We start from the raw sequence: 23,015 nt of genomic DNA, 5'->3' as shown, positions 1-23,015 counted from the left end.
TCTATTTCCTCAGTGAATCAAGGCATCTCTATCTCAGTGAGAGAGTGAATCAAGGCATATCGATATTTCCTCAGTGAATCGAGGCCTGTTATGCGGGAAGGCAGTTCCGCACAGACGGGTGGAAGAAGCAGGGGAGAGGGGCTCTTCAGCCTTGAAAGATGGCTTTTAAGGGGTGACTTAATCAAAGTGTACATAATCATGCATGGGATAGAAAAGATAGATAGAGAAAAATTATTTTCTCTATCACACAATACTAGGACGAAGGGGCACTCCCTAAGGCTCATAGGGAAGAAAGTGTGGACAAATAAATATTTCTTCACCCAGAGGGTCCTTGGTTTATGGAATTCACTTCCCGAAGAGGTTGTGACAGCTGTCAGCCGTGATAGCTTCAAGGCAGGATTAGACAGGTTCATGGATGCCAAGTGTATCGGTGGTTATTGAAACGGATGTCCATGTGCCGCCTCTATGTTGATTGAGGCAGGCAGAGTTCCCTTGAGTACCATTTGTTGGGGGCCAAGGGAAAGGGAGTTTTGCCCTCTTTCCGCTCAAAATCTCCAGGGACAATTGGGTCACTGTGTGACACACAATGCTGGACTTGATGGGCTTTGGCCCGATTCAGCATGGCTCTTATGTTCTTATTTCCAGAGCTGGGAAACTGTGATTTATTCCACACTTCCTTCAAGTATGGGATTTTAATAACAACAACAATAATAATTTATTAGATTTGTATGCCGCCCCTCTCTGAAGACTGAAGATTTTGTCCATATAAAGTTTCAAAACTGGAAAAAACACCAAATCCTACAATATGTAATGATGCTGGATGTGTTCCCCTGCCCCAATCACATCTAGTGGGACCCTTCCTCTTGCTAGCAGGTGGCCCTAGATGTTCATTTATTTATTTTATTTATTTATTAATAGAGTTGAAAGGGACCGTTAGGTCATCGAGTCCAACCCCCTGCCTGAGCAGGAAACCCTACAGCACCCCAGCCAAATGGAAGTCCAATCTCCTCTTGAAGGTGTCCAGAGTTGGGGAGTTCACCACCTCCCCTGGCAGGCAGTTCCATTGGTTGATCGCTCTGACCGTCAGGAAGTTCTTATTTCCAGGTTGAATCTCTCCTTGGTCAGCTTCCAACCATTGTTCCTCGTCCGGCCCTCTGGTGCCCTGGGGAATAAAGAGACCCCCTCCTCACCGTGGCAACCCCTCAAGTATCTGTAAACTGCTATCATGTCCCCTCTAGACCTTCTTTTTTCTAGGCTGTCCATGCCCAGTTCGCTCAATCTCTCTTCGTAAGTCTTGGTTTCGAGTCCCCTAATCATTTTGGTTGCTCTTTTTTGCACCTTCTCCAGAGTTTCGATGTCTTTTTTGTAGTGAGGTGACCAGAATTGGATGCAGTACTCCAGGTGGGGTCTGACCAGGGCATAGTAGAGTGGTATTAGTACTTCCCTGGTCTTGGAGCGTATTCCTCTGTTGATGCAGCTTAGGATTGAGTTGGCTTTTTTGGCTGCTGCTGCACATTGCTGACTCATGTTTAGTTGATTGTCCACCAAGACTCCAAGATCTCTTTCGCAGTCACTACTGCTGAGTGGGGTATCTCCCAGGCTGTATGTATGTCTAGGGTTCTTTTTGCCGAGGTGGAGGACTCTGCATTTGTCGTGTTGAACCTCATTTTGTTGGTATGGGCCCACTGTGATAGTCTGTCTAGGTCTTCTTGTACTCTGAGCCTGTCCTCAAGGGTGTTGGCTACCCCCGCCAGCTTGGTGTCATCTGCAAATTTTATTAGTTCCCCTTTTATTCCCTCGTCCAGGTCGTTGATGAAGATGTTAAAGAGTACAGGACCCAGGACAGAGCCCTGTGGTACTCCACTGTCTACTTTTTTCCATGTGGATTTGGTGCCGTTGAGGACAACTCGTTGGGTGCGGTTGGTCAGGCAACTGTTTATCCATCTACATGTGTAGTAGTCTACTCCATTTTTTTCTAGTTTGTGGATTAGGAGATTGTGGTCGACTTTATTGAAAGCCTTACTGAAGTCCAAGTATATGAGGTCCACTGAGTTGCGTTGGTCAACTGACTTGGTTATGGTGTTGAAAAATGATATGAGATTGGTTTGGCATGATTTGTTTCTGATGAATCCGTGCTGGCTATTGGATATGATCTTGTTTGTTTCTAGGAAGTGGGTAAGTTGTTTTTTGATTATTTTCTCCAGTATTTTTCCAGGTATAGAGGTCAGACTGATTGGTCTGTAGTTACCTGGGTCGATCTTTTTGCCTTTTTTGTGGATGGGGACTACGTCAGCTCGCTTCCAGTCTTCCGGTAGGTCTCCAGTGATCCAGGATATTTGGTAGATGAGGAGGAGTGGTTCCGCTATGGTGTCTGCCAATTCTTTTAGGACTTTGGGGTGAAGTCCGTCTGGCCCTGGTGATTTGTATTCGTTGAGTTCCCTCAGGTAGTCCCTCACTGTGCTTTTGTTTATGTTGAGTTCGGTTCTGGGGCAGTGTGTTGAACTACACCTCCCAGAATCCCTAGCGAGGTTGCCCAGGAGCTGGGAATTCTGGGAGGCTCTGTATCATTGCCAGGGGCTTCAGGCAACCTGCGGGGACTCTCTCCGCCCGTCCCACGCCAAGCAGCAGCAAAGGTGCTGGGATGTGTAAGTTAGACACATCTGGAGGGCCATCCTCCCTTCCGTCCTCTCCCCCCATCCCGAAAGTGTCCATCTTGGATCAGCGACGCTCTTTCCCCTCTGGGAGGACCGAGGCTCGCTTCCCTCGGCTCTTTTTTTCCTATCCGCTTCCGGGAGGTGCTTCACTCCGGGCAAGAATGAGCTCTTCCGGTCCCTCCAGCGCGGAGTGTGTGTGAGGGGGGGGGCAGAGGAAGGAGGCGTTTCCGCTCAGGCGCACATCCGGGTTCCTTTGTCCCCGGGGTCGCAGCTAGGCACCCTCCCCGCCGCCTTAGGTTGGTCCTCCCCCCCCCCTTGCTTCCCCCCCCCCCCCGCGCGGCCTATCTCTGTCTCGAGCCGGGCGGGGAAGGGCCGCGCTAGGAATCCGCCTCTCAGTTCCTCTCAGCGGCCGTTGGCCGCCGACGCCGCCTGGCCTCGTTGAAAGCCGTCGGAGGCGCCCGCAGAAGACCCCCCACCCGCCTGCTCCGTGTGTGTGTGCGTATGTGGGCGGAAGGGTCTCACGACGGCCCCGCAGTGTAGGCCAGGTTGCCCGGCGGGGGCTCCCAAAGACACGTCGCTTTTCCTGAGGGGAAGGAAGGGACTCCGTGGCAACACCTGGGCAGGTGGGTGGGGGGGAGGCGGGGGGGGGTGTCCCCCTGAGGGCACCTAGACGGGCTCAGCGTCCTCCCCAGCTCCTCATTTGGGGCAGTGCTGTGTGTGGGGGTGGCTTTTTCTTTCTTTTCTGTGGGCTGTTTTGTGTAACTTTTTGAACACGTAATTCCAGATCTCCCGCAGCCGGCCCTGTGGAAAAAAATAAAATGGCCCAGTTCAAGCGCCAGAAGCCATTGCGGACCAGCAGCCTTCAGGGAAACCCCCGAGGTTCGTTTTCAGGTGGGTCCGGCCAAATGAAGCCCTTTGGACTGTTGGGGCCTTTATGCTTTTATTGGTTTTTAAACTGCCCTGTAGGTTCTGGGCAAATAGCCAGGTAAAATTGTGGAAGTGGCCTTTTTAAGAGAAGGTTTGGTGCCCTTCCTTTCCTTCCTTTCCCTTCCCCTCTTTTTCCTTTCCTTCCTTTCCTTTCCCTTCCCTTCTCAATGATTCCTTCCCTTCTCTTTCCTCTTCTTCTTTTCCTTCCCTTCTCTTTCCTCTTCTTACTTTCCTTCCCTTCCTTTCCCTTCCCCTCTTTTTCCTTTCCTTCCTTTCCTTTCCCTTCCCTTCTCAATGATTCCTTCCCTTCTCTTTCCTCTTTCTTTTCCTTCCCTTCCATTTCCTCTTCTTACTTTCCTTCCCTTCCTTTCCCTTCCCTTCTCAATGATTCCTTCCCTTCTCTCTCCTCTTCTTACTTTCCTTCCCTTCCTTCCCCTTCTCTTCTCTCTTCTTACTTTCCTTTCCTTCCATTTCCTCTTCTTACTTTCCTTCCCTTCCTTCCCCTTCCCTTCTCAATGATTCCTTCCCCTTCTCTTCTCTCTTCTTACTTTCCTTTCCTTCCATTTCCTCTTCTTGCTTCCCTTCCTTTTCCCTTTCCTTTTTCATTTCCTTTTTCCTTCCCTTCCCCCTTTCCTTTCTATTTATTAATTAATTTATTAATTACATTTCTATGCCACCCTTCTCAAAATGACTCAGGCTGGCGTACAATATTATAAATGCAACAATATATAAAATAAATCTAATTTACTTTAAGAGAATGATACAAATTGCTGAAAATGTAATAAACCCCATATACAGACATACACATTCATTGAATTCAATCATTCATAATATCGGCTGGAGACAATCTCACCACCCTCGGCCCCCCTGCCCGCTTTATGAAAGACCAGGAGGGAGGGGTGGTACGTATCTCCGGAGGGAGTTCGTTCCAGAGGGCCAGGGCCACCACAGAAAAGGCTTTTCCTCTTGGTCCTTCCAGACGACATTGTCTGGCCGACAGGAAGGCTAACTCTGTGGGAGCTAACTAGCCGCTGGGATACATGAGGCAGAAGACGGTCCCAAAGGTAGTCTAGTCCTAAGCCATGTATGGTTTTATAGCTCATAGCCAGCACCTTTTTCCTTTCCTTTCCTGCCAGTAAAAGCGGGGTGAGCAATCTTTCTATGTCTCTTTACCTGAGGCCAGAATTAGGCAAAGTGGGTGAAATAGGAATTTCCGTTCTACTTCCTTGATGCTTGGAGTTTTGGCTACAACTCAAGGTGGTGGAAATATCTAACATACCTTCCTCCTATTTCCCCCCCCTCCTCCAAGAACAGTCCTGTGAAATGAGTTGGGCTGAGAGAGAGAGAGAGACACTGGCCCAAGGTCACTCAGCTTTCCTGGCTAAGACAGGACTTGAACTCACAATCTTTTGCTTTCTAGCCTGATGCTTTAATTACTAGACCTTGCTGGCTCTCATTTGACAGCCAAACTCCTATGACTCTCAAATGGGACAATAGAAAGTAAAGTATGCTTGCTAAACTGGACTATAAGCATGGACTCCTTTCATGTGGCTGCGGAGAGGGGCGGCATACAAATCTAAATAATAAATAATAAATAAATAAATAAATAAATAAATTACCAATATGGGGTCAGTGATTACTACATAGGGGTCAAATCTAATAAGGAAATATTCAAAAGTTATGTAGGCTGTCCCTGTATCCAGACATATTGCCCACAAACAATCCGGGTCCTCATTTTACCCACGTCAGAAGGATGGAAGGCTGAGTCAACCTTGAGCCCATGATGAGATTTGAACCACTGACCTACAGATCTACAGCTTCAGTGGCCTGCAGTACCGCACTCTACCTGCTGCGCCACCCCGGCTCCTATATAACAACACTGAAGTTGTAGTTGTATGGAAAAGAATGTGGCTAGAACGGTTACACAGTACTATTTATTGGTATATAAAATGTGTCCATTGCCTCCTCATACTTTATTTCAACTGGATTCAAATGATGTTGACATCCAGTCTTTTTTCCCTAGGAACACAGCCAGCCTCTCTACTGGGGCCTGCCCCGGGTCTATTAAATCCTCCGATTTCAGCAGATATCCTTCAAGCAGCACGTCATCTTCAGGTAGAGAATAAATTGGATTTCTCTTACGGGTTTCTTAGTTGCCAGATGGCGATATCCTGATACTCTTCCCTTCCCAAATATGGGACAGTTTGGGTATTTTACCTCAGCAAAGGGATTTTGTGAACTGTTCAAGTTACAAGGTGATTCCTGTCACTTCTGATATTCTGCTGATAATTTTATATTTTGGAAACAGGAGAGCAATTCTTGGTCTCTCTTAGGCCGAATCTCAGCCAGGGATGAGGTAAAAACCCTCTGGAAATCTCTATAGCTCACCTGATATTTCAGGCACCTGGGTTTATCTTTCTGGCTTTGATAAAAGGGGAACCACAGATGATGCAGGAGGATTTTTAGGTAATAGGGAGAAGCAGCAGCAAAGGTGAAATGCCACAAACATATGGCCTGAACTCTTCATGTTCTGTGCTTTATTTCTCTCTGAAGACTTCTTATGCAGGTCTTCATGCACATTGTTGCAGAAGGTGCATGTTTATGCTTAACCTGCCTTAAGTCCTTCAGGTGTGACAGAAAAAAGGAAGTTAAAAGTTGGGTTATTCAACTCTAACAGTTGTACATCTAAGTAGTGACTCTGCATTTAATCGCCCTTGGCATTTAGAGCCAGTGTTAAAGAGGCGATGCAGAGTGCATTAAGTAGACATCATTAAATAGAGAGTGGGTGAAAGCTTGAAGTAGTCTCCACTTAATATAGCCCGTTGGTCAGTTCAGAGTTCCAAAGAATGATAAAGAAAGTAAAAGTAGTCTCACAGAAAGGTACCATCCGTAGCATTAATGAATGTACTGGTTGACTGAACAGTGTGGTAATAAAACAAACAATAAACAGCCAAGCAAACAAACAAACACTTATCAGATGAGAGTAATTTGAGTTTACTCTGCGCAAAGTAATTTATTTATTTATTTAATTACAATGATATTCTCTGCTTTTTAGGGTGGAGAGAAGCAGCGTGTTTTTACTGGTATTGTCACTAGTCTTCACGATTATTTTGGCGTGGTGGACGATGAAGTTTTTTTCCAGTTGAGGTGAGTAGCAAGGACAGAAGTGGCCCGCAAATGGCTGCTTGTAGACAGTGTTAACTTTGCCACTCTTCAACCTCATGTGAGCCTTGGAATAGTTATAAAAGGGCTGTTTCTCAGGTCTAAGGATCACCCAAGCCTGGCTGTTTATAGCTGCGGCTTCTGCTGTTGGGATTGGATACAATCTATTATACTACAGATTGTGGTACATCCTGGTAGAAAAATGCAAGTATTCTAGGAAAAAGGATTGCTAGCTAAGCTTTTCCTGTGCCATCTTATATTTGCAAAGCTTCAGAACAGAGGTCTTCAAACTTGGCAACTTTCAACTCCCAGAATTCTTCAGCCAGCTATGCTGGGAGTTGAAGTCCACAAGTATTAAAGTTGCCAGGTTTGAAGACCTCTGCCCTAGAGGATAACCTACATGAATCAAAAACATATGATGAACGGTTACAGGAACTGGGTGTGGCTAATCTAGTGAAGAGAAGGTCCAGGGGAGACAGGATAGTAGTCTTGCAGTATTTGAGGGGCTGCCACAGAGAGGATAGTTGGCTGGAGAATTCTGGGAGTTGAAGTCCACAGGTTTTTAAGTTGCCAAGTTTGGGGACCCTTGCTTTAGAACATTCAAATGCGATTTCCCCCCCTCCTCCACTCCTTTGTTTGTGAAGGAAGCATATCTAATAGACCTCCAAGTTAAAAGATTGATCAGGGAGTAGATGATGGAAGGGACTTGGCCTGAGATCAGAGGACTAGTGCCAGTTGGAGAAGGTAAATCAATACTGAAGTCTTAGCAGTTTCTTACAAAGTGGCACCGTGAGGTTTCTCAGAGGCTGTGCCAACAGAAGTGATGAACTCCTCCTGTCTTTCCTTCCTTAAGCGTTGTCAAGGGCCGGATCCCACAGATTGGTGAGAAAGTGCTGGTGAAAGCTGTGTACAACCCCAGTCAGTCGGTGCCCTGGAATGCCTTGAAGGTCCAGACCTTGTCAAATCAGGTAATAGCCAGTTCTTCAGGTGTACAAAACTATTCCTTCTCAGTGTTTGGGCTTTGGTTTCTGTCATGGTGCTAATCTGTGACATGGAGCGCCACACTTTTATTTAGCACTTTGTTGTGACTTGTGACAAAGAAGTTGGAAGGTAGCCTAGTTCTGTGATGGGGAACCTTTGTCATGAGTACCACAGGTGCCACGCAGAGCCACATCTGATGGCACACAAGCAGTTGCCCTAGCTCAGCTCCAGCGTGCATGTGCGCCCCACTCAACTGATTTTTGGCTCACGCAGAGGCTCTGGGAGGACGTTTTCAGCCTCCGGAGGGATGGAAGAGGGCATTTTCATCCCCTCCGGGCCCCAAGAAAGCCTCTGGAACCTGGGCAGGACACATGGGGGGCATTGAATTATGGGTGTGGGTACGCATGTGTGTGCAATAGCTTTCTGCACACGAAAAAAAGTTTGCCATCACCGCCTTAGTTAATACAGCAGAGGAACCAGATGGAGAAGAATGTTATTGTGGGTAAGACAGAGTAATTTAATAAGCTCATCTGTTAGCTGCCACCTTTCGTTTCCTTGTGACAGAATGCCATGAACTGTGGGGAGAGGGAATGGAGGGGAGGGAATAGCACGATCTTTCACTTATATACTGCTAAAGAGTGCTTTACAGCCATCTCTAAGCAGTTTACAGAGTCAGCATATTGCCCCCAACAATCTGGGTCCTCATTTGACCCACCTCGGAAGGATGGAAAGCTGAGTCCACCTTGAGCCTGGTGAGATTCGATCTGCCAAATTGTAGGCAGCTGGCAGTCAGCAGAAATAGCTTGCAGTACTGCACTCTAACCACTGCACCATCCTGGCTCATGCTTGGAAAAATGAAAGTAAGGGCTGTGCCTTCTTAAGACACTGCCCCAAGGTCACCCAGCTGGAAAGAGGAGGGGGACGCATATCAAACTGCTCTTGGACCATCTGTTATGAAAACATCTTGCCTGAACCTCCTGACTGGGGAGCGAAAAGTAGAAGTTAGGGAGGAGTTTAGCTCATTATTCCCAGTTCTGGTTTTGCACTATTGCAAAACATTGATCTTTTTTCAACAAATGGAGCCGAGGATTGTTTCTATTTAGAGATTTAAATTGTGGCAGATTGAAAACCCATCTTTTTATTTATGAAACATTTGTTCAGTCATGGTTTGGAAGTTTTTCAATAAGAAAAGTTACCTTTGTTACGAATTCTCCATTAATATTTCCCCCCCCCCAGCCTCTTCTGAAGCCTCCCACTCCTCTGCTCCATGTAGCTTCTTTGGGGCAGAAGCAAGGCATTCTGGGAGCTCAGCCCCAACTGCTCTTCCAGCCACACCGGATCCCCCCTCTCTTTCCCCAGAAACGTAAGTGTTACTGCATGTTGTGCTAGTGAGACCGTATTGGACGGTGAAGAAATCTGATCGGAGGCGGAACGTTAAATGTTAAAATCTTGAAACTGAGATTTGTTACACTATGAGGAAACTAGAGAGACAAACTCTTTTTGCAAACCAGATGGGAAATTGGAAGCCATGGCTTATTTTCTAAAGAGTTTTTTCCGATTCATTCTGATTGATGGAATAATGTAAACAGCTTTTCTAGACCAGTGTTTTTCAACCAGTGTGCCGTGGCACACTAGTGTGCCGCGAGACATGGTCAGGTGTGCCGCGAAGCTCAGAGAAAGAAAACGAGAGAGAGAAAGCAAGCAAGAGAGAGAGAGAAAGAGAAAGCAAGCAAGAGAGAAAGAAAACAAGAGAAAGCAAGCAAGAGAGAAAGAAAGAGAGAGAGAGAGAGAAAGAGAACAAGAGAGAAAGAAATCAAGAGAGAGAGCAAGAGAGAGAGAGAGAGAAAACAAGAGAGAGAGAAAGCAAGCAAGAGAGAGAAAGAAAGAGAAAGCAAGCAAGAGAGAAAGAAAACAAGAGAAAGCAAGCAAAAGAGAGAAAGAAAGAGAGAGAGAGAGAGAGAGAGAAAGAGAACAAGAGAGAAAGAAAGCAAGAGAGAGAGCAAGAGAGAGAGAGAGAGAAAGCAAGCAAGAGAGAGAAAGAAAGAGAAAGCAAGCAAGAGAGAAAGAAAACAAGAGAGAAAGCAAGCAAGAGAGAGAAAGAAAGAGAGAGAGAGAAAGAGAACAAGAGAGAAAGAAAACAAGAGAGAGAGCAAGAGAGAGAGAGAAAGAGAGGGAGGGAAGGTGAGAGAGAAAGACATGGAGGGAGGGAGGGAGAGAGAAAGAGAGCAAAAAAGAGGAAGGGAGAAAGAGAGGGATGGAGAAATAGAGCGAAAGGGAGGAAGAGAGAGAATTTTTTTGTCCAATATTTTTTTAGCCGCTCCCCCCCTCAATGTGCCCCATGGTTTTGTAAATATAAAAAAAATGTGCCGCAGCTCAAAAAAGGTTGAAAATCTTCTAGACCACGAGAGAAGTCTGTGATCCTGATAAATCATCTCGATTGGAGCAGTGGTGCTATTTGGGTGCCACGGATGAAAAGAAAGAAAGAAAAGAAATTGAATGACATTTTGGGAAGGGTGTGATTTTTGTCATCCTGGTTTTTCTCCTCTCGAGGTGGATAAAGTTGCCTGGATCCAGGTGCGTGTAACCTGGAACCAGCGACAGCAGATCTGGCGTTAACGTAAGGGCCCAGTTCAAGAAGCAAATGGATTGTCCTTGGAGGAGGAGAATATAAATGTTAAATGTGATAGGGTTTTATATGCTTCTTTTTAATATTAGATTTGTTTCGCTATAATATTGTTTTTTATCATTGTTGTGAGCCGCCCCGAGTCTTCGGAGAGGGGCGGCATACAAATCTAATAAATTATTATTATTATTATTATTATTATTATTATTATTATTATTATTATAAGGCTGAATGTGTTTCTTCTTCTCCAGCAATGAGCCTCTTCCAGACCTCTCCATCGCTCCACTTGAGCCACCTTGGGAGATACGCCGGACGAGGTCCTAAAGGCCGGCAGGAGTCAGGCAGATGGTGAGCATCGCAATGGGTCGTTTTGGGCTGGCACAGCATCCTGCCAGTCGCATGACGTAGCGTGAGTTGCCCTGGAGCCTTTCTTGCCTCTTCTTGAGCACGTTTTGGCCTTTTCGGCTGGTCTCTCGATCCACAGGCTGGAGCTTTCTGTCACTTAGCTACCCCCTTGCCACTGAGCAGAAAAGCCCTTGATGCAAATCTAGCAATCTTCCCCTGTTTCCTGGTGAGAATATTTGTCCTTCTAGAGAAGGGGTGTCAAAACGCAAGGCCCAGAGACCGGATCCGACCTGTGAGGTCGCCCTGAAAACAGCGAAGGACTGGCCCGTGGTGCCTCTGCCAGCAAAAACAGGCTGCCAACTCTGTTTTCGGCTGCCACAACCTCCTGCAACCCTCTGCCAGTGAAAACAGACCTTGCGTGGCCCTCCCAAGCTCAGTTTTTTTCTTTTATAAAAAGTTTTTTTTTCACCAAGCATACACAGTGATATACAGTGATACCTTGTCTTACAAACTTAGTTGGTTCTGGGAGGAGGTTCGTCAGGTGAAAAGTTTGTAAGACGAAATAATGTTTCCCATAGGAATCAATGGAAACCCAATTAATGCGTGCAAGCCCAAAATTTAACCCTTTTTCAAGTCAAAGTGCCCGTTTTTGCGCTGGTGGGATTCCCTTGAAGCTCCCCTCCATGGGAAACCCCACCCCCTGACTTCCGCGTTTTTGCAATGCTGTAGGGAAATCCCAGGAGGGGAATCCCAGGATCGCAAAAACGGGCGCTCCGCTGGCAATGGAAGTCCGGAGGTGGGGTTTCCCAGCGGCGGCGGCGGGTTCGTAAGGCGAAAAAAGTTCGTAAGAGGCAAAAAATTCCAAACCCCGGGTTTGTATCTCAAAAAGTTCGTATGACGAGGGGTTCGTATCACGAGGTAACACTGTATTTCTATCTAAAATATCTTTAACTGCTCCTTTTATACTTTTATCTCTAGTTTGCTTATATTATCTCTTATATTTCACACTACCTTCCCTCTGTATCCATCTCTGCCCCTTCTTCCTCCCTCTCCCTCTCTTTCCTACTTCCCTCCTCTCCCTCTCCCCTCCCTTCCTACTTCCTCTCTCCCTCTTATCCTTCCCCAACTACACCTAATCATAATCCATTGTATGGTTAGCAGACCAGTAACTAAAAGACGCTTAACTTCATTCCAACCGGAGCTATTTCTTAACCTTGTACCTCTTTCCCTTTATCTATACTGATTGTTTAATACATTCTACCAGGTATATCTACTGTTATTCTAATGCTGCCTCTTTCCTCCTATTTCGGTCGCCTGGGTCTACCACCTCTAAATTTTCCTCTTCCTTCCAAATTAATCGCTATGGCTTAACTTCCAGGAATGTTCGTTATCTCTTATACCTCTTAATTTTAGGCTGTTTTCTTCCCTCTCTTCAATTATTATCTTTACTCATCATTTTGTTCGCTCTGTTTTCACCCTGAAAAATGAAATTGTGTTTGGCACCCATGTTCTAGAGGCTTTTCTGAGCAGCCATCCAAGATCCCTTGTCACATTGCTGCCATTTCAGTGGACGTTTAAAGCAGTGGTCCCCAAACTACGCCCCGTGGGCCACGTGCGGCCCAATGAGACCATTTATCTGGCCCGCCAGTGAGTGACAAGAGCACAGGGAAAATAGAGAGAGAAAGAAAGAAAAGGGAAAGAGAGGGAGGGAAGGAGAAGTAGAGAGGAAGGAAGGAGGGAAGGAAGGAAGGAGAAATGGAGGGAACAAGGAAGAAAGGAAGGAAGAATGAAATGAATGGAGAGACAGAGGAAGGAAGGACTGTTTTTTTGGGGGGGGGGGATTTTTATTTATTTTTCTCTCAACATACATTCAAACAACACAGTGTACCATCTAATTTTCCATGAATAAAATGTGGTATTTTATTAGTAACTAATATCAATCATCAAAAAAGTTGCAAAAGGTTTTTTTTTCATTTTCTTTTAATTAAATTCCCTCCTTAATGTTCCTTCAAAAAGTGCAACACCAATTATATTTCTAACTTATTAACCATTATGCCAAAGTGCTTCCTTCTTTCTTTATACATTTTTCATAAGCCAAGAAAACCTTGTATAGCCAATCAGATGTTAACAAAAGAAAGTTAAAAACAAAACATAAACATATATGAATTTCAGATCTTCTCCCCCCTCTAAATAGTACGTTCCCATTTTGGTTTTTTACTTTAAAACAAGGTATGTGCAGTGTGCATAGGGATTTGTTCATAGTTTTTTTTTATAGTCTGGCCCTCCAACAGTCCGAGGGACAGTGAACTGGCCCCCTGTGTAAAAAGTTTGGGGACCCCTGGTTTAAAGGAACCATGATGGGATCTTTCATGTGCAGTGCATATTCTGTCCCACTGAGCTCAGGTTTCTTGTTTCATGTGGTCCGAGCCTTTTCTCTTCCTCCCACCTCTCATTCCTTTCCACCCACTTTCTACTTTACAAAAGGAGCAGAATGGAGCTTTTGAGATTTCTGCAGGCTTTTCCCTGCTTCACATGGGTTTCCGCACATTTCTTCTTGTCCCCATATGGCAGTGATTGCTACACAGAGCCCCAGGTGGGGTAGACGAGTGGGTCCCACGAAGAGGGTGGATAGGGAAACTAAAGGCCAAGGAGGGCCTGTTCAACTCCATCCCTGCACGATCGGTTTCCGGTTACAATTCAAAGTGTTGGTAATGACCTTTAAAGCCCTACATGGCATTAGGCCAGAATTCATCCGGAACCGCCTTCTACCGCACGAATCCCAGCGGCCGATAAGGCCCCACAGAGTTGGCCTTCTCCGGGTCCCGTCGACCAAACAATGTCGTTTGGCGGGCCCCAGGGGAAGAGCCTTCTCTGTGGCGGCCCCGGCCCTCTGGAATCAACTCCCCCCAGAGATTAGAAAGGCCCCCACCCTCCTTGTCTTTCGCAAATTACTCAAGACCCACCTTTGTCGCCAAGCATGGGGGGAGTTAGGATATTCCTTCCCCTGAGCCATTACAAGTTATGCATGGTATGTTTGTGTGTATGTTTGGTTTTTATAATAAGGGTTTTTAGTTGTTTTATTAAATTGGATTGTTACATGTTGTTTTTTTATCATTGTTGTTAGCCGCTCTGAGTCTGCGGAGAGGGGCAGCATACAAATCCAATAAATAATAATAATAATAATAATCCCTGCCTTGTAGGCTTTACAGATTGGCCATAACTAACCCAGAATGCTGCCCGAGGTAGACTTCACGGAAGGGTCCACCAGTGTTTGGCCCATTTGAAACTGCTGTGGCAACTGAGCAAAACCTCCCTTTCGGTCAATGCTGAATGGACAACTCCTGTGATAGGGAAACCAGTCTCGGAAAAAAGTCATTCGTAGAGGGAATTTCAAGCCCAGAAAAAGCATAAATTCTGACCCAAAAATGACACTTTTGTGTGGGTGCAGTCATTACGTGTCCGGTATGATTGCTTTCCTCAGAGAAGAGGGTTTATTTTCTGTGGAACAAACTAGTGTGATATCCGCATTTTCTCTTTCCCGAGTTGTACTGGAAGGTAGAGTTTGCCGAGAACCAAACTGGGAAAAACCCAGGATTTCAGTGTAGCGTGTGCAACCACGTTGTTCTCCTTTTTAGGGAGGACTTTGACTCCAAGAAGAGGAAGCAGAAGGGTAATGAGCCCTGGGGGGCAAAGAAGCCTCGGCACGAGTCACCCCAATACCGAGTCCAGCTGGCTTGCTATAGTGTGAACAGGTGAGAGCAAACGGGAGCCTTGCGATTGGCCGGAAAGGTGGGATGGAAAGAGATTGCTGCTTTTCATGAGTTATATCAGGACACATGTCTGCCCCACACTCTCATCATCATTTCACAATCCCATAATTCCTTGCGGGGTGGAGTCTGTGCAACTGAATGGTGCTAGCAGAGCGTTTTAATGGCCGGATGCCATTCCTGTTGCCAACTCGGAGTTTTGTTCAGCACTAATAATAATAATAACAACAACAACTACTACTACTACTACTACTAATAATAATAATAATAATAATAACTAATAATAATAATAATTATTATTATTAGTAGTAGTAGTATGCTGCCCCTCTCCGAGTCTTCGGAGAGGAGCGGCGTACAAATCTAATAAATAAAAACAACAACAACAACAGAGTTGGAAGGGACTTTGGAGGTCTTCTAGTCCAACCCCCTGCCTACGCAGGAAACCTTACACTACTTCAGCCAGATGGTTATCCAACATCTTCTTTAAAACTTCCAGTGTTGGAGCATTCACAGCTTCTGGAGGCAAGCTGTTCCACTGATTAATTGTTCTGACTGTCAGGAAATTTCTCCTTAGTTCTAAGTTGCTTCTCTCCTTGTTTAGTTTCTACCCATTGCTTCTTGTTCTACCCTCAGGTGCTTTGGGGAATAGGTTGACTCCCTCTTCTTTGTGGCAACTCCTGAGATATTGGAACATTGTTATGTCTCCCCGGTCCTTCTTTTCATTAAACTAGCCATGCCCATATATTCTCAGTGTGCCCAGAGATAGAAATATCAGTTTCTACCTAGGATTGAACTCACAGCCTCCTGATTGTGAGGCGAGAGCTCCACCACTGCTGTCTGCCTCCCTCATGCTCTCTCCTCCAATATCTCCATTGCTGGACAGGAGTCTGCAACTCGGAGAGGGGTGGCATACAAATCTAATAAATAATAAACTCCCAGTATCTTCAGAATCAAAACTTTTGAGGAGTTAAATTGAGAGTTCCGACGTTGATCAAGATAACAGCAATGCATTATTTTGTTATTAGGCCCCAAGGTCAATTTAGCAACAAAGCAAATGTCTGGTTTGGTCTTCGTGTAAAAAAGAGAGAAATGTTGTTGTTGTTGGGGAAACGCTTGGGGAAACGCTCGGGAACTGTTTGGTTTAGATACAAAGAACAAACACATCCAGCCTAGTCAATGTTGACTTAAGTGTGTTGATTTATGACTCCAATGAATCTTCCACCTGCACTGAATAAGACATACTTGGCATCGTTTAAAGGGGGTCCTTTGTTTTGGTTCTCGGTGTCTCGCCAGCCCCTTCTGTGATGCCATGGAAATCTTGAGGCGCTACTGCAGCATCCAGTTGCCCAAGGAGTTCTATGATGTCCGCCTCTGCTGGTTGGATACCTTCCCTCTCGGCCAGCCGTTGACTCTGAAGCACCCCAGTCGTGTCCAAGTGGCCAGCCCTGCTGAAGAATTGTCTCAGACTGGAGAGGACACCAGGCAGCAGACTCAGCCAGAGGACACAAATCCTGCATTCAGTGCCAAGGTGAGCACTTTGGGACTTCACAGCTGGCAGAGAGGAAGTGCAAATAGCTTTAATGAGCCTGAGCTGAATTCCGCAGGGCTGTTTGGGCAGAAATTAGAAGCACTTACTACTTTGTTCCCTCTTCTCCATAAATTCTGCTACTTAAGTTTATCCTGTGGTTGAATTTGTTCGGTGGATCAAAACCCTTGCTATAGTGTTTCTTCCTATGCATTTTATTTGTTTAATTCTATTTAAAATCTCTTTCTGTTTGGTCTTTATATCTTAAAATATTCAAAGCACAATAGCAAGGAAATAAATGAGTAGGCGCTTTATATTTCGTTTGCAAACTATTCTACCAGATTCCTTTTTGGGAAAGTTCATAATATTACTATCTATATGCATGGAAACCTCCTGGATTAGTAAAACCTTGTCTATTTTATAAAGGTGGTTATGCAACATGTTTTTCTTTTCTGTTTATTTTTCACACTTCTTAACCGCCTGTCTCCCTCGTTCCCTTTTATCTGTAAAATCACAGCTTTTAGATAACAAGTGTTAAAATAAACAAAGATTGAAAAGCAGGCCTGTTTAAAAAAATAAATCTCAAAATCAGAGAATAGAATCATTCAAGGAAAAGGCTTGCGTGGAATAATTCCAGTATCTCCTTAAAAGAGAGTAAGAATGGACATTTGGCAGATAATTAATTTTTTGGCTCCTACTTTACCAACAATCTACTCTCTTTTATAGCTGCGCTATATTTTTTAAAAATGTCATAATTAAATCCACCACCGTCCTCTATAAATCGTGATGCCTCTCTGTGATCTTGGATATCAACATCTCCTTTTGTTTGAAGTTTTGGTAGTGGGGTTTTTTGGGGGGGATTTTCTGCATGCATCACAGCTGCACTCACTCTGCTTTGGAACTCTTCTCCGATGTAGGTTCTGCTGCTTTCCTCTCCTGGCATTGAGGAATTCTACCGCAATTGTCTGCTCTATATTGAAGAGCCTAGTGACCAGAGGGAAATCCCTGAACACCTCACGAAGCAACTCAAGGTAAGCAACATTTGCTGGAAGTAATGTTTGCTGCAAATCTTGATAATTCTATTGATAGAATGGGGCATTGAATAAGGAAGGAGCAATCATGGGTACGAGTTCAGAAGTTAAGTTTCATTTTCATTCTTTTTTTTTAAGTGATTTTTTTTAAATTTCTCCACTCCAAAAATATACGTGCAATACTATATGCCTTCAATGCAATTTAACAAACATATCTATCACAAAATAAAGAACTCAAAATACATTAATTTCATATCCATTACTTTTGGTATATATCATTTATCTCATGCTACCTCCTTTTCTAATTTTGTCACCTGGATAACATGGATTGTTTTGTTTTCTAGTTAAATTTAACACTATTGCTTACTTCCTCTGTTAGCTGTTTTTCTCTTGCTCAAGAAAAAAAACTAAGCCATTGTGCTTCAATCTATTCCTTATTTCCTTATTCATCATTAGGATTTTTAACCCCTATTTTCTATGATTTAATGCGCTTAATATGTGTGTGTGTGTGTGTATAAATCCAAATATACCTATCCTCAAAAACACAAATATCAATTCATATTAAATATTTTAACTAACTAACATCCTTTACTATACGGGGAAAGCGAAAATTATTTGAATTCTAAAAACTTAAACACAATAACTTCTTTCATTCCTTAATCGTTAAACTTTCATATTACAAATCTGTCATTTTAAATTTAATGCAACAAATCAAGTTTATGTGAAACTATTATATAGTTATTTTTAAAAATTCACTTAATTATATCATCAGTTAAACATCAACTATATCTACAAATATTAATAATCATTTCATGAATATATTTCAATACACATAGAAAGGAATCAAATCAATTCAAATCAAGGATGTTAATTAAGTCATATCAGAAATATTAGTTAACAGCATTTTCATGAGTATTTTATTATACATCCCTATATTTCATTATATAGTCTAATTGGCCCACGCCTGGTGACATAAATGAACCTTAAGACTCTTACGAAAGGCGAGGAAGATTGGGGCAGTACAAATCTCTGGGGGGAGCTCTATTCCAGAGGGCCAGAGTCCCCACAGAGAAGGCTCTTCCCCTAGGTCCTGCCAAACAACATTGTTTAATCGGCAGGGCACCGCCATCTTTGCTGTTCTGTCTTCAAAGCTTCCCTGAAAGTCGCCCCCCCCCCCCCCATGGAAATCTAAAGCGGACGAGGGCCTTTTTCCTGACCAGCTTTCTCTTCCCTCAGTTCCTGCTGGGAAAGAAGGCAGAGGAACTGGTTCTTCTGGGAGGAGAGTGGTCCCCCTCTCTGGACGGTGCTGACCCAGCTACGAGCCCCACGGCCCTGATCAGCACAGCCATTCGTTGCGTCAAAGCCCAGGTCGGCTTGGATTTGAGCACCTGCACGAAGTGGTGAGTCTTCTGCCCTTGAGCTGTGGCTTCCTTCCATCCCTATCCTTTTGTTGTTGCTGTTGTTGTTGTTGAGATAAGAGTTTGGAGGTTTGTTGTGTACTGACGATGCAGGGAGCACATTGGGGCAACGTCATCAGCCACTCCGTGAATCTCCGCGAGTGAGTTGCAGCCTTTTTAACTTCTCTTGGTACTCAGAAAAGGTGCTGCCAGATTCTTGAAGTGATGGAAACATTTAAATATGTTAAAGGGTTAAATAAGGTTCTGTGGGGAAGTGTTTTTAATAGGAAAGTGAACATAAGAACAAGGGGGCACAATCTGAGGTCAGTTGGGGGAAAGATCAGAAGCAACGTGAGAAAATATTATTTTAGCTGCTCAAGTCCTTGGAGAGGGGCGGCATACAAATCTAATAAATTATTATTATTATTATTATTATTATTATTATTATTATTATTATTATTATTATTATTATGTCAGTACAACATAGCAAACGAGATCACTATGCTGGATTTTGTATTTCATCACCAGTCGGGCGCTTCCCAAGCACCTAGGACTGCGTGATGTAGCCGCAAATTATCTTTGCCGATCCCAGTAAAGCGGCCTTTTGCAATTGACAGATGGAGATTTTGTCAATTCCAATGGTTTTCAAATGTCCGCTGAGATCCTTTAGCCCTGCGCCCAGCGTGCCAAGGACCACTGGGACCACTTTCACGGGCTTATTGCAGAGTCATTGCAGCTCGATTTTTAGATCTTCGTATTTCACTAATTGCTCTAGCTGCTTCTCCTCAATTCTGCTGTCTCCTGGGATGATGATGATGATGATGATGATGATGATTATTTACTGAAAGAGTAGTAGATGCTTGGAACAAACTTCCAGCAGATGTGGTAGGTAAATCCTCAGGAACTGAATTTAAACATGCCTGGGATAAACATAGATCCATCCTAAGATAAAATACAGGAAATAGTATAAGGGCAGACTAGATGGACCAGGAGGTCTTTTTCTGCCGGCAATCATCTTCTATGTTTCTCTGGAGTGAAAGGTGGAATCTCTGTCTGTAAGGCTATGTGTTACCCTTTGATTGTCCTAGCCAGGCAAGGGCTCCCTGTTGCCGGCGCTCCCGGAACGCTCCCGGTGACTGGTGTGGGCGCACAAGCGCATCTGGCAGGCAGGCGGACAAGAGCGCACGAGCGAGATTTCAGCAATTTCCGCTGATATTTTTGCTTCTGGGCATGTGGAATGACATTAGGGTCATTTACTGTAACTGAAATGACTCTAATGTATAAAGATAAATGTTTAAAAGGAATAAATAGCCAGCTGGGCCACTAGATGGTGCATTTTATAACAAATTGTATTATTGCATGACACTCTACAAGAAAGATGCGTGGAGGGATTTTTTGAACTTTTGTGCCAAAGTCTTGCTGCCTTGAGTTGGATCTACATGTCTGGACACCCAAAAGCAACAGCAAGAAAAAAGGGAAGACTTTTAAGTGTATTTAATTTGTAGAAAGAGAAAATTGGGCTTGTATAAAGGATAATTTGTTACTCTGAGATTCGGAGGTCAGATTCATGTATATTTAGATTGCCTGAAACAAATAACATTGTTATTCGAAAATAAGATCGGGAGGACTCTGCAGACAGGAGTAGAGAGATACCGGGACAGGTAGGTTCCACCCGGTTTGCCCAAACTAGTAGTGACCCACCTGTGATGTCATGATGATATCACTGAACTGGATCGATCAGCGCCTGTCCATAGGCACCGCCATATTTTTTTTTTTTTTTTTTATCCCCCCCCCCCTTCTGAGCATGCACAGAGGCCAAGTTCGGGCATTGTGTATGCAGTTGACATCTTTTGGGGGAGGGCTCCCCCCCAGATTTTCATTACTGCGCATGCGCGCACATGTGCTCACGAGGCATGCCCATGATGTGGCGCAGGAAGCAATGAACCAGCAGCCAGGTAAGTTGGACCCACCCAACTTAGAGCAGTGTTTGTCAACCTTGGCAACTTGAAGTTATCTGGACTTCAACTCCCAGAATTCCCCAGCCAGCATTCGCTGGCTGGGGAATTCTGGGAGTTGAAGTCCAGATATCTTCAAGTTGCCAAGGTTGGGAAACACTGACTTAGAGGGTCCAGGAAACAGACATGTGTGCAAGCTGGAAAGCAGAATAACTGAAATCATTTTTTAAAATAAATTTTACTTGAATTACAATATTTAATTGATGTAAGTGAATGTAGGAAAATAAACTGGAACTAATACTACTACGGTAGCAGTGTTTACCTTGAGTTATTTTAAATGCATTTCAATTGAAATAAATCAAACCTGCTTTCTACTTGCACTGCCTGCCTCTTGGAATTGTAGCATGTTGCCCAAAGGAAAAAGAAAAAAAAGACTTTTGATTTGAACAAAATTAAGGATCCCCCTTGGCGTAAACCAAACACTCTGTTCTTCAATTATAACAGACCTGGGCAAGAGGCGGCCCGCGGGCCACATGCGGCCCTCCCGCTGTCTGTGACCAGCCTGCCTGCTATCTGTGACCGGTCCGCGGACGCCAGGGTCCGCTCCATTGCGAGGGTGAAAGAGCTCACCGCGTCTGCCAGGACTCCTCCGGTTCTTGCTTTCCTGTTGAATCATGAGGAAAGCAGGAACTGGAGAAGTCCCGGCAGACGCGGTGAGCTCTTTTATCCTCGCACTGGAGCGGACCCCGGCCTCCTACCAAGAGCGGCTGAGCACAGAAACCACGCAAACACTCCAGCGCAGTGACTGTGGTGCACTGTGTTGCCGTAAAGCAAACAATTAGGGGTCTGTAGAGTGGGTCTGGGTGTTTAGGTCAGGCCAGGGTCTGGGTCTGTACAGTATTGGGTAGAACTGAGTTAACTATATTAGTCCGGCCCTCTATAACCATCCCAAGTTCTCACGTGGCCCCATGGCAAAATTAATTGCCCAGCCCTAAATTATAAGATTGTCTTTGCCTTTCTGTGAGCCAAGGACATTATTTATTTTTGCAACCCTGCCGTTTATTTCTTTGCTGGCTTGTTTCACTTCATGTTGATGTTCTCCCTTGGAGGAGGAGCCATCCACCACTAGAGGAAGACACCATTGCCCAGAGGAGAACAATATGGGTACCAGTATGAGTTGAGCTTCCTGACAAAGCCCAGGCATGAGGAGTTTGGTCCGTCTTGTGTCCTTATTTATTTATTTATTGGACTTGTATGCCACCCCTCTCTGCAGCCTTAAAGCGAAGCCTCCTTATTTAACTTCTCTGTTAAAGCAAGAACCTTCTGGGGCTTCTGGTTTTCTGGAGGCCTTGCACATGCTTCTGTGCATGAGCTCTTAGGAGCCAGAGAAGACTTCACACGATCACACCTTCACCCAATCAGCAACGAGGAAAAATGCCGGAACTTGGAGTGCATTGGTTTTAGTTGGAAGGAGTATGGTTATATATAGCTCCCTTGTGCTAGATAACCATGGCAACCAAACTTATTTTGTGTAAATCAGGCTGCACATGTGACATGTTGGGGAAGCATCAGGCTTGGGAAGAAAGGAATTTGGGGGCCTGTGAAGCATTGCCACGTGTGGTCAGGCCTCTGAAATCCACGCTATCCGTCCTGTAGTAGAGTCTTATTTTCTGAAGTTAATTCTATCTGGGCAGAAGCTCAGCCATAGAAACATAGAAGACTGACAGCAGAAAAAGACCTCATGGTCCATCTAGTCTGCCCTTACAGTATTTCCTGTATTTTATCTTAGGATGGAGTTTATCCCAGGCATGTTTACATTCCGTTACTGTGGATTTATCAACCATGTCTGCTGGAAGTTTGTTCTAAGCATCTACTACCCTTTCAGTAAAATTTTCTCAGGTTGCTTCTGATCATTCCCCCAACTCACCTCCAATTGTGCCCCCTGGTTCTAGGGTTCACTTTCCTATTAAAAACACTTCCTTGAAAATCTAGAAGACCTTGAAAGATGACGTTGAAAATCTAGAAGGGATTTCTTATGGCTAGATCTACCTCCCACATGCCATAGCCCCTCCCAGGTTCCCACAGCAAAAATACATTTCCAAGCATAAAATGCGGCAGGCCAAAGTCTCCAAGCAAAGATGGCTTCGGCCCGACACATTTGTTGGTTTTATCAGGATTCTCTGCCCTTGACGTTTCCTTAGGTACCGGTTTGCTGAGTTCAGATACCTGCGCGAGGGGAACCCATCCCACCAGGAGCAGACCGTGGTTTTCCTGCCAGATATTTGGAGCCTGATGCCGTCTCTTGAAGAGTGGGAGGCCCTGTGCAAACAGAAAATGGAAAAGGCTGCAGCGCCTTCGGAAGAAAAAAGCAAGGCGGTAAGAGTGGATTCGACCTGGATCTAAAGTTTCATTTGAGCAGGAAGGAATTGGGGTGATGGGTAGAAATTAAGAAAGTGCCTACGATGAGTCGATCGAGGAGGGTTCAAAGAAGGACAAGGACCATGTAGGAGCGAATGAATCCATCTTTATTTTCCAGCCAGCTTTCTTACAATGAATGTTATCTCTACGCTACTTCGGGTGTGCACATGCACAGTTTTACATGATGTGGTAACTTGTATATCATTGATAGTGTTGCAGGTGCAAAGACA

General features: G+C 44.6%; 1 protein-coding gene across 6 annotated transcripts in view; it reads left to right on the top strand.

The window, feature by feature from the left end:
- Window positions 1-2,807: 2,807 nt before the first annotated feature.
- The window catches only part of CCAR2 (cell cycle and apoptosis regulator 2), a 35,524-nt gene continuing 15,316 nt past the window's right edge, over window positions 2,808-23,015 (top strand). For 2 of the 6 annotated variants that reach the window (XM_070765381.1, XM_070765378.1), the window contains exons 1-12: window positions 2,851-3,277; window positions 3,439-3,545; window positions 5,605-5,696; window positions 6,637-6,728; window positions 7,597-7,711; window positions 8,961-9,087; window positions 10,599-10,695; window positions 14,328-14,444; window positions 15,753-15,987; window positions 16,902-17,015; window positions 18,252-18,415; window positions 22,569-22,743. In XM_070765381.1, coding sequence (XP_070621482.1) covers window positions 3,473-3,545; window positions 5,605-5,696; window positions 6,637-6,728; window positions 7,597-7,711; window positions 8,961-9,087; window positions 10,599-10,695; window positions 14,328-14,444; window positions 15,753-15,987; window positions 16,902-17,015; window positions 18,252-18,415; window positions 22,569-22,743 — 1,401 coding nt within the window. In that variant the 5' untranslated portion in view covers window positions 2,851-3,277; window positions 3,439-3,472. Of the gene's footprint in view, window positions 3,278-3,438; window positions 3,546-5,604; window positions 5,697-6,636; window positions 6,729-7,596; window positions 7,712-8,960; window positions 9,088-10,598; window positions 10,696-14,327; window positions 14,445-15,752; window positions 15,988-16,901; window positions 17,016-18,251; window positions 18,416-22,568; window positions 22,744-23,015 lie in introns of all 6 variants that reach the window. The other 4 variants (XM_070765377.1, XM_070765382.1, XM_070765380.1 and 1 more) reach the window with 4 other exon arrangements.

The sequence above is a fragment of the Erythrolamprus reginae genome, chromosome 12, assembly GCF_031021105.1.
Source record: "Erythrolamprus reginae isolate rEryReg1 chromosome 12, rEryReg1.hap1, whole genome shotgun sequence".
Classification (NCBI taxonomy): domain Eukaryota; kingdom Metazoa; phylum Chordata; class Lepidosauria; order Squamata; family Dipsadidae; genus Erythrolamprus; species Erythrolamprus reginae.
The sequence above is the reverse complement of the archived record's forward strand: the minus strand, read 5'-3'. Positions and strand labels throughout refer to the sequence as shown.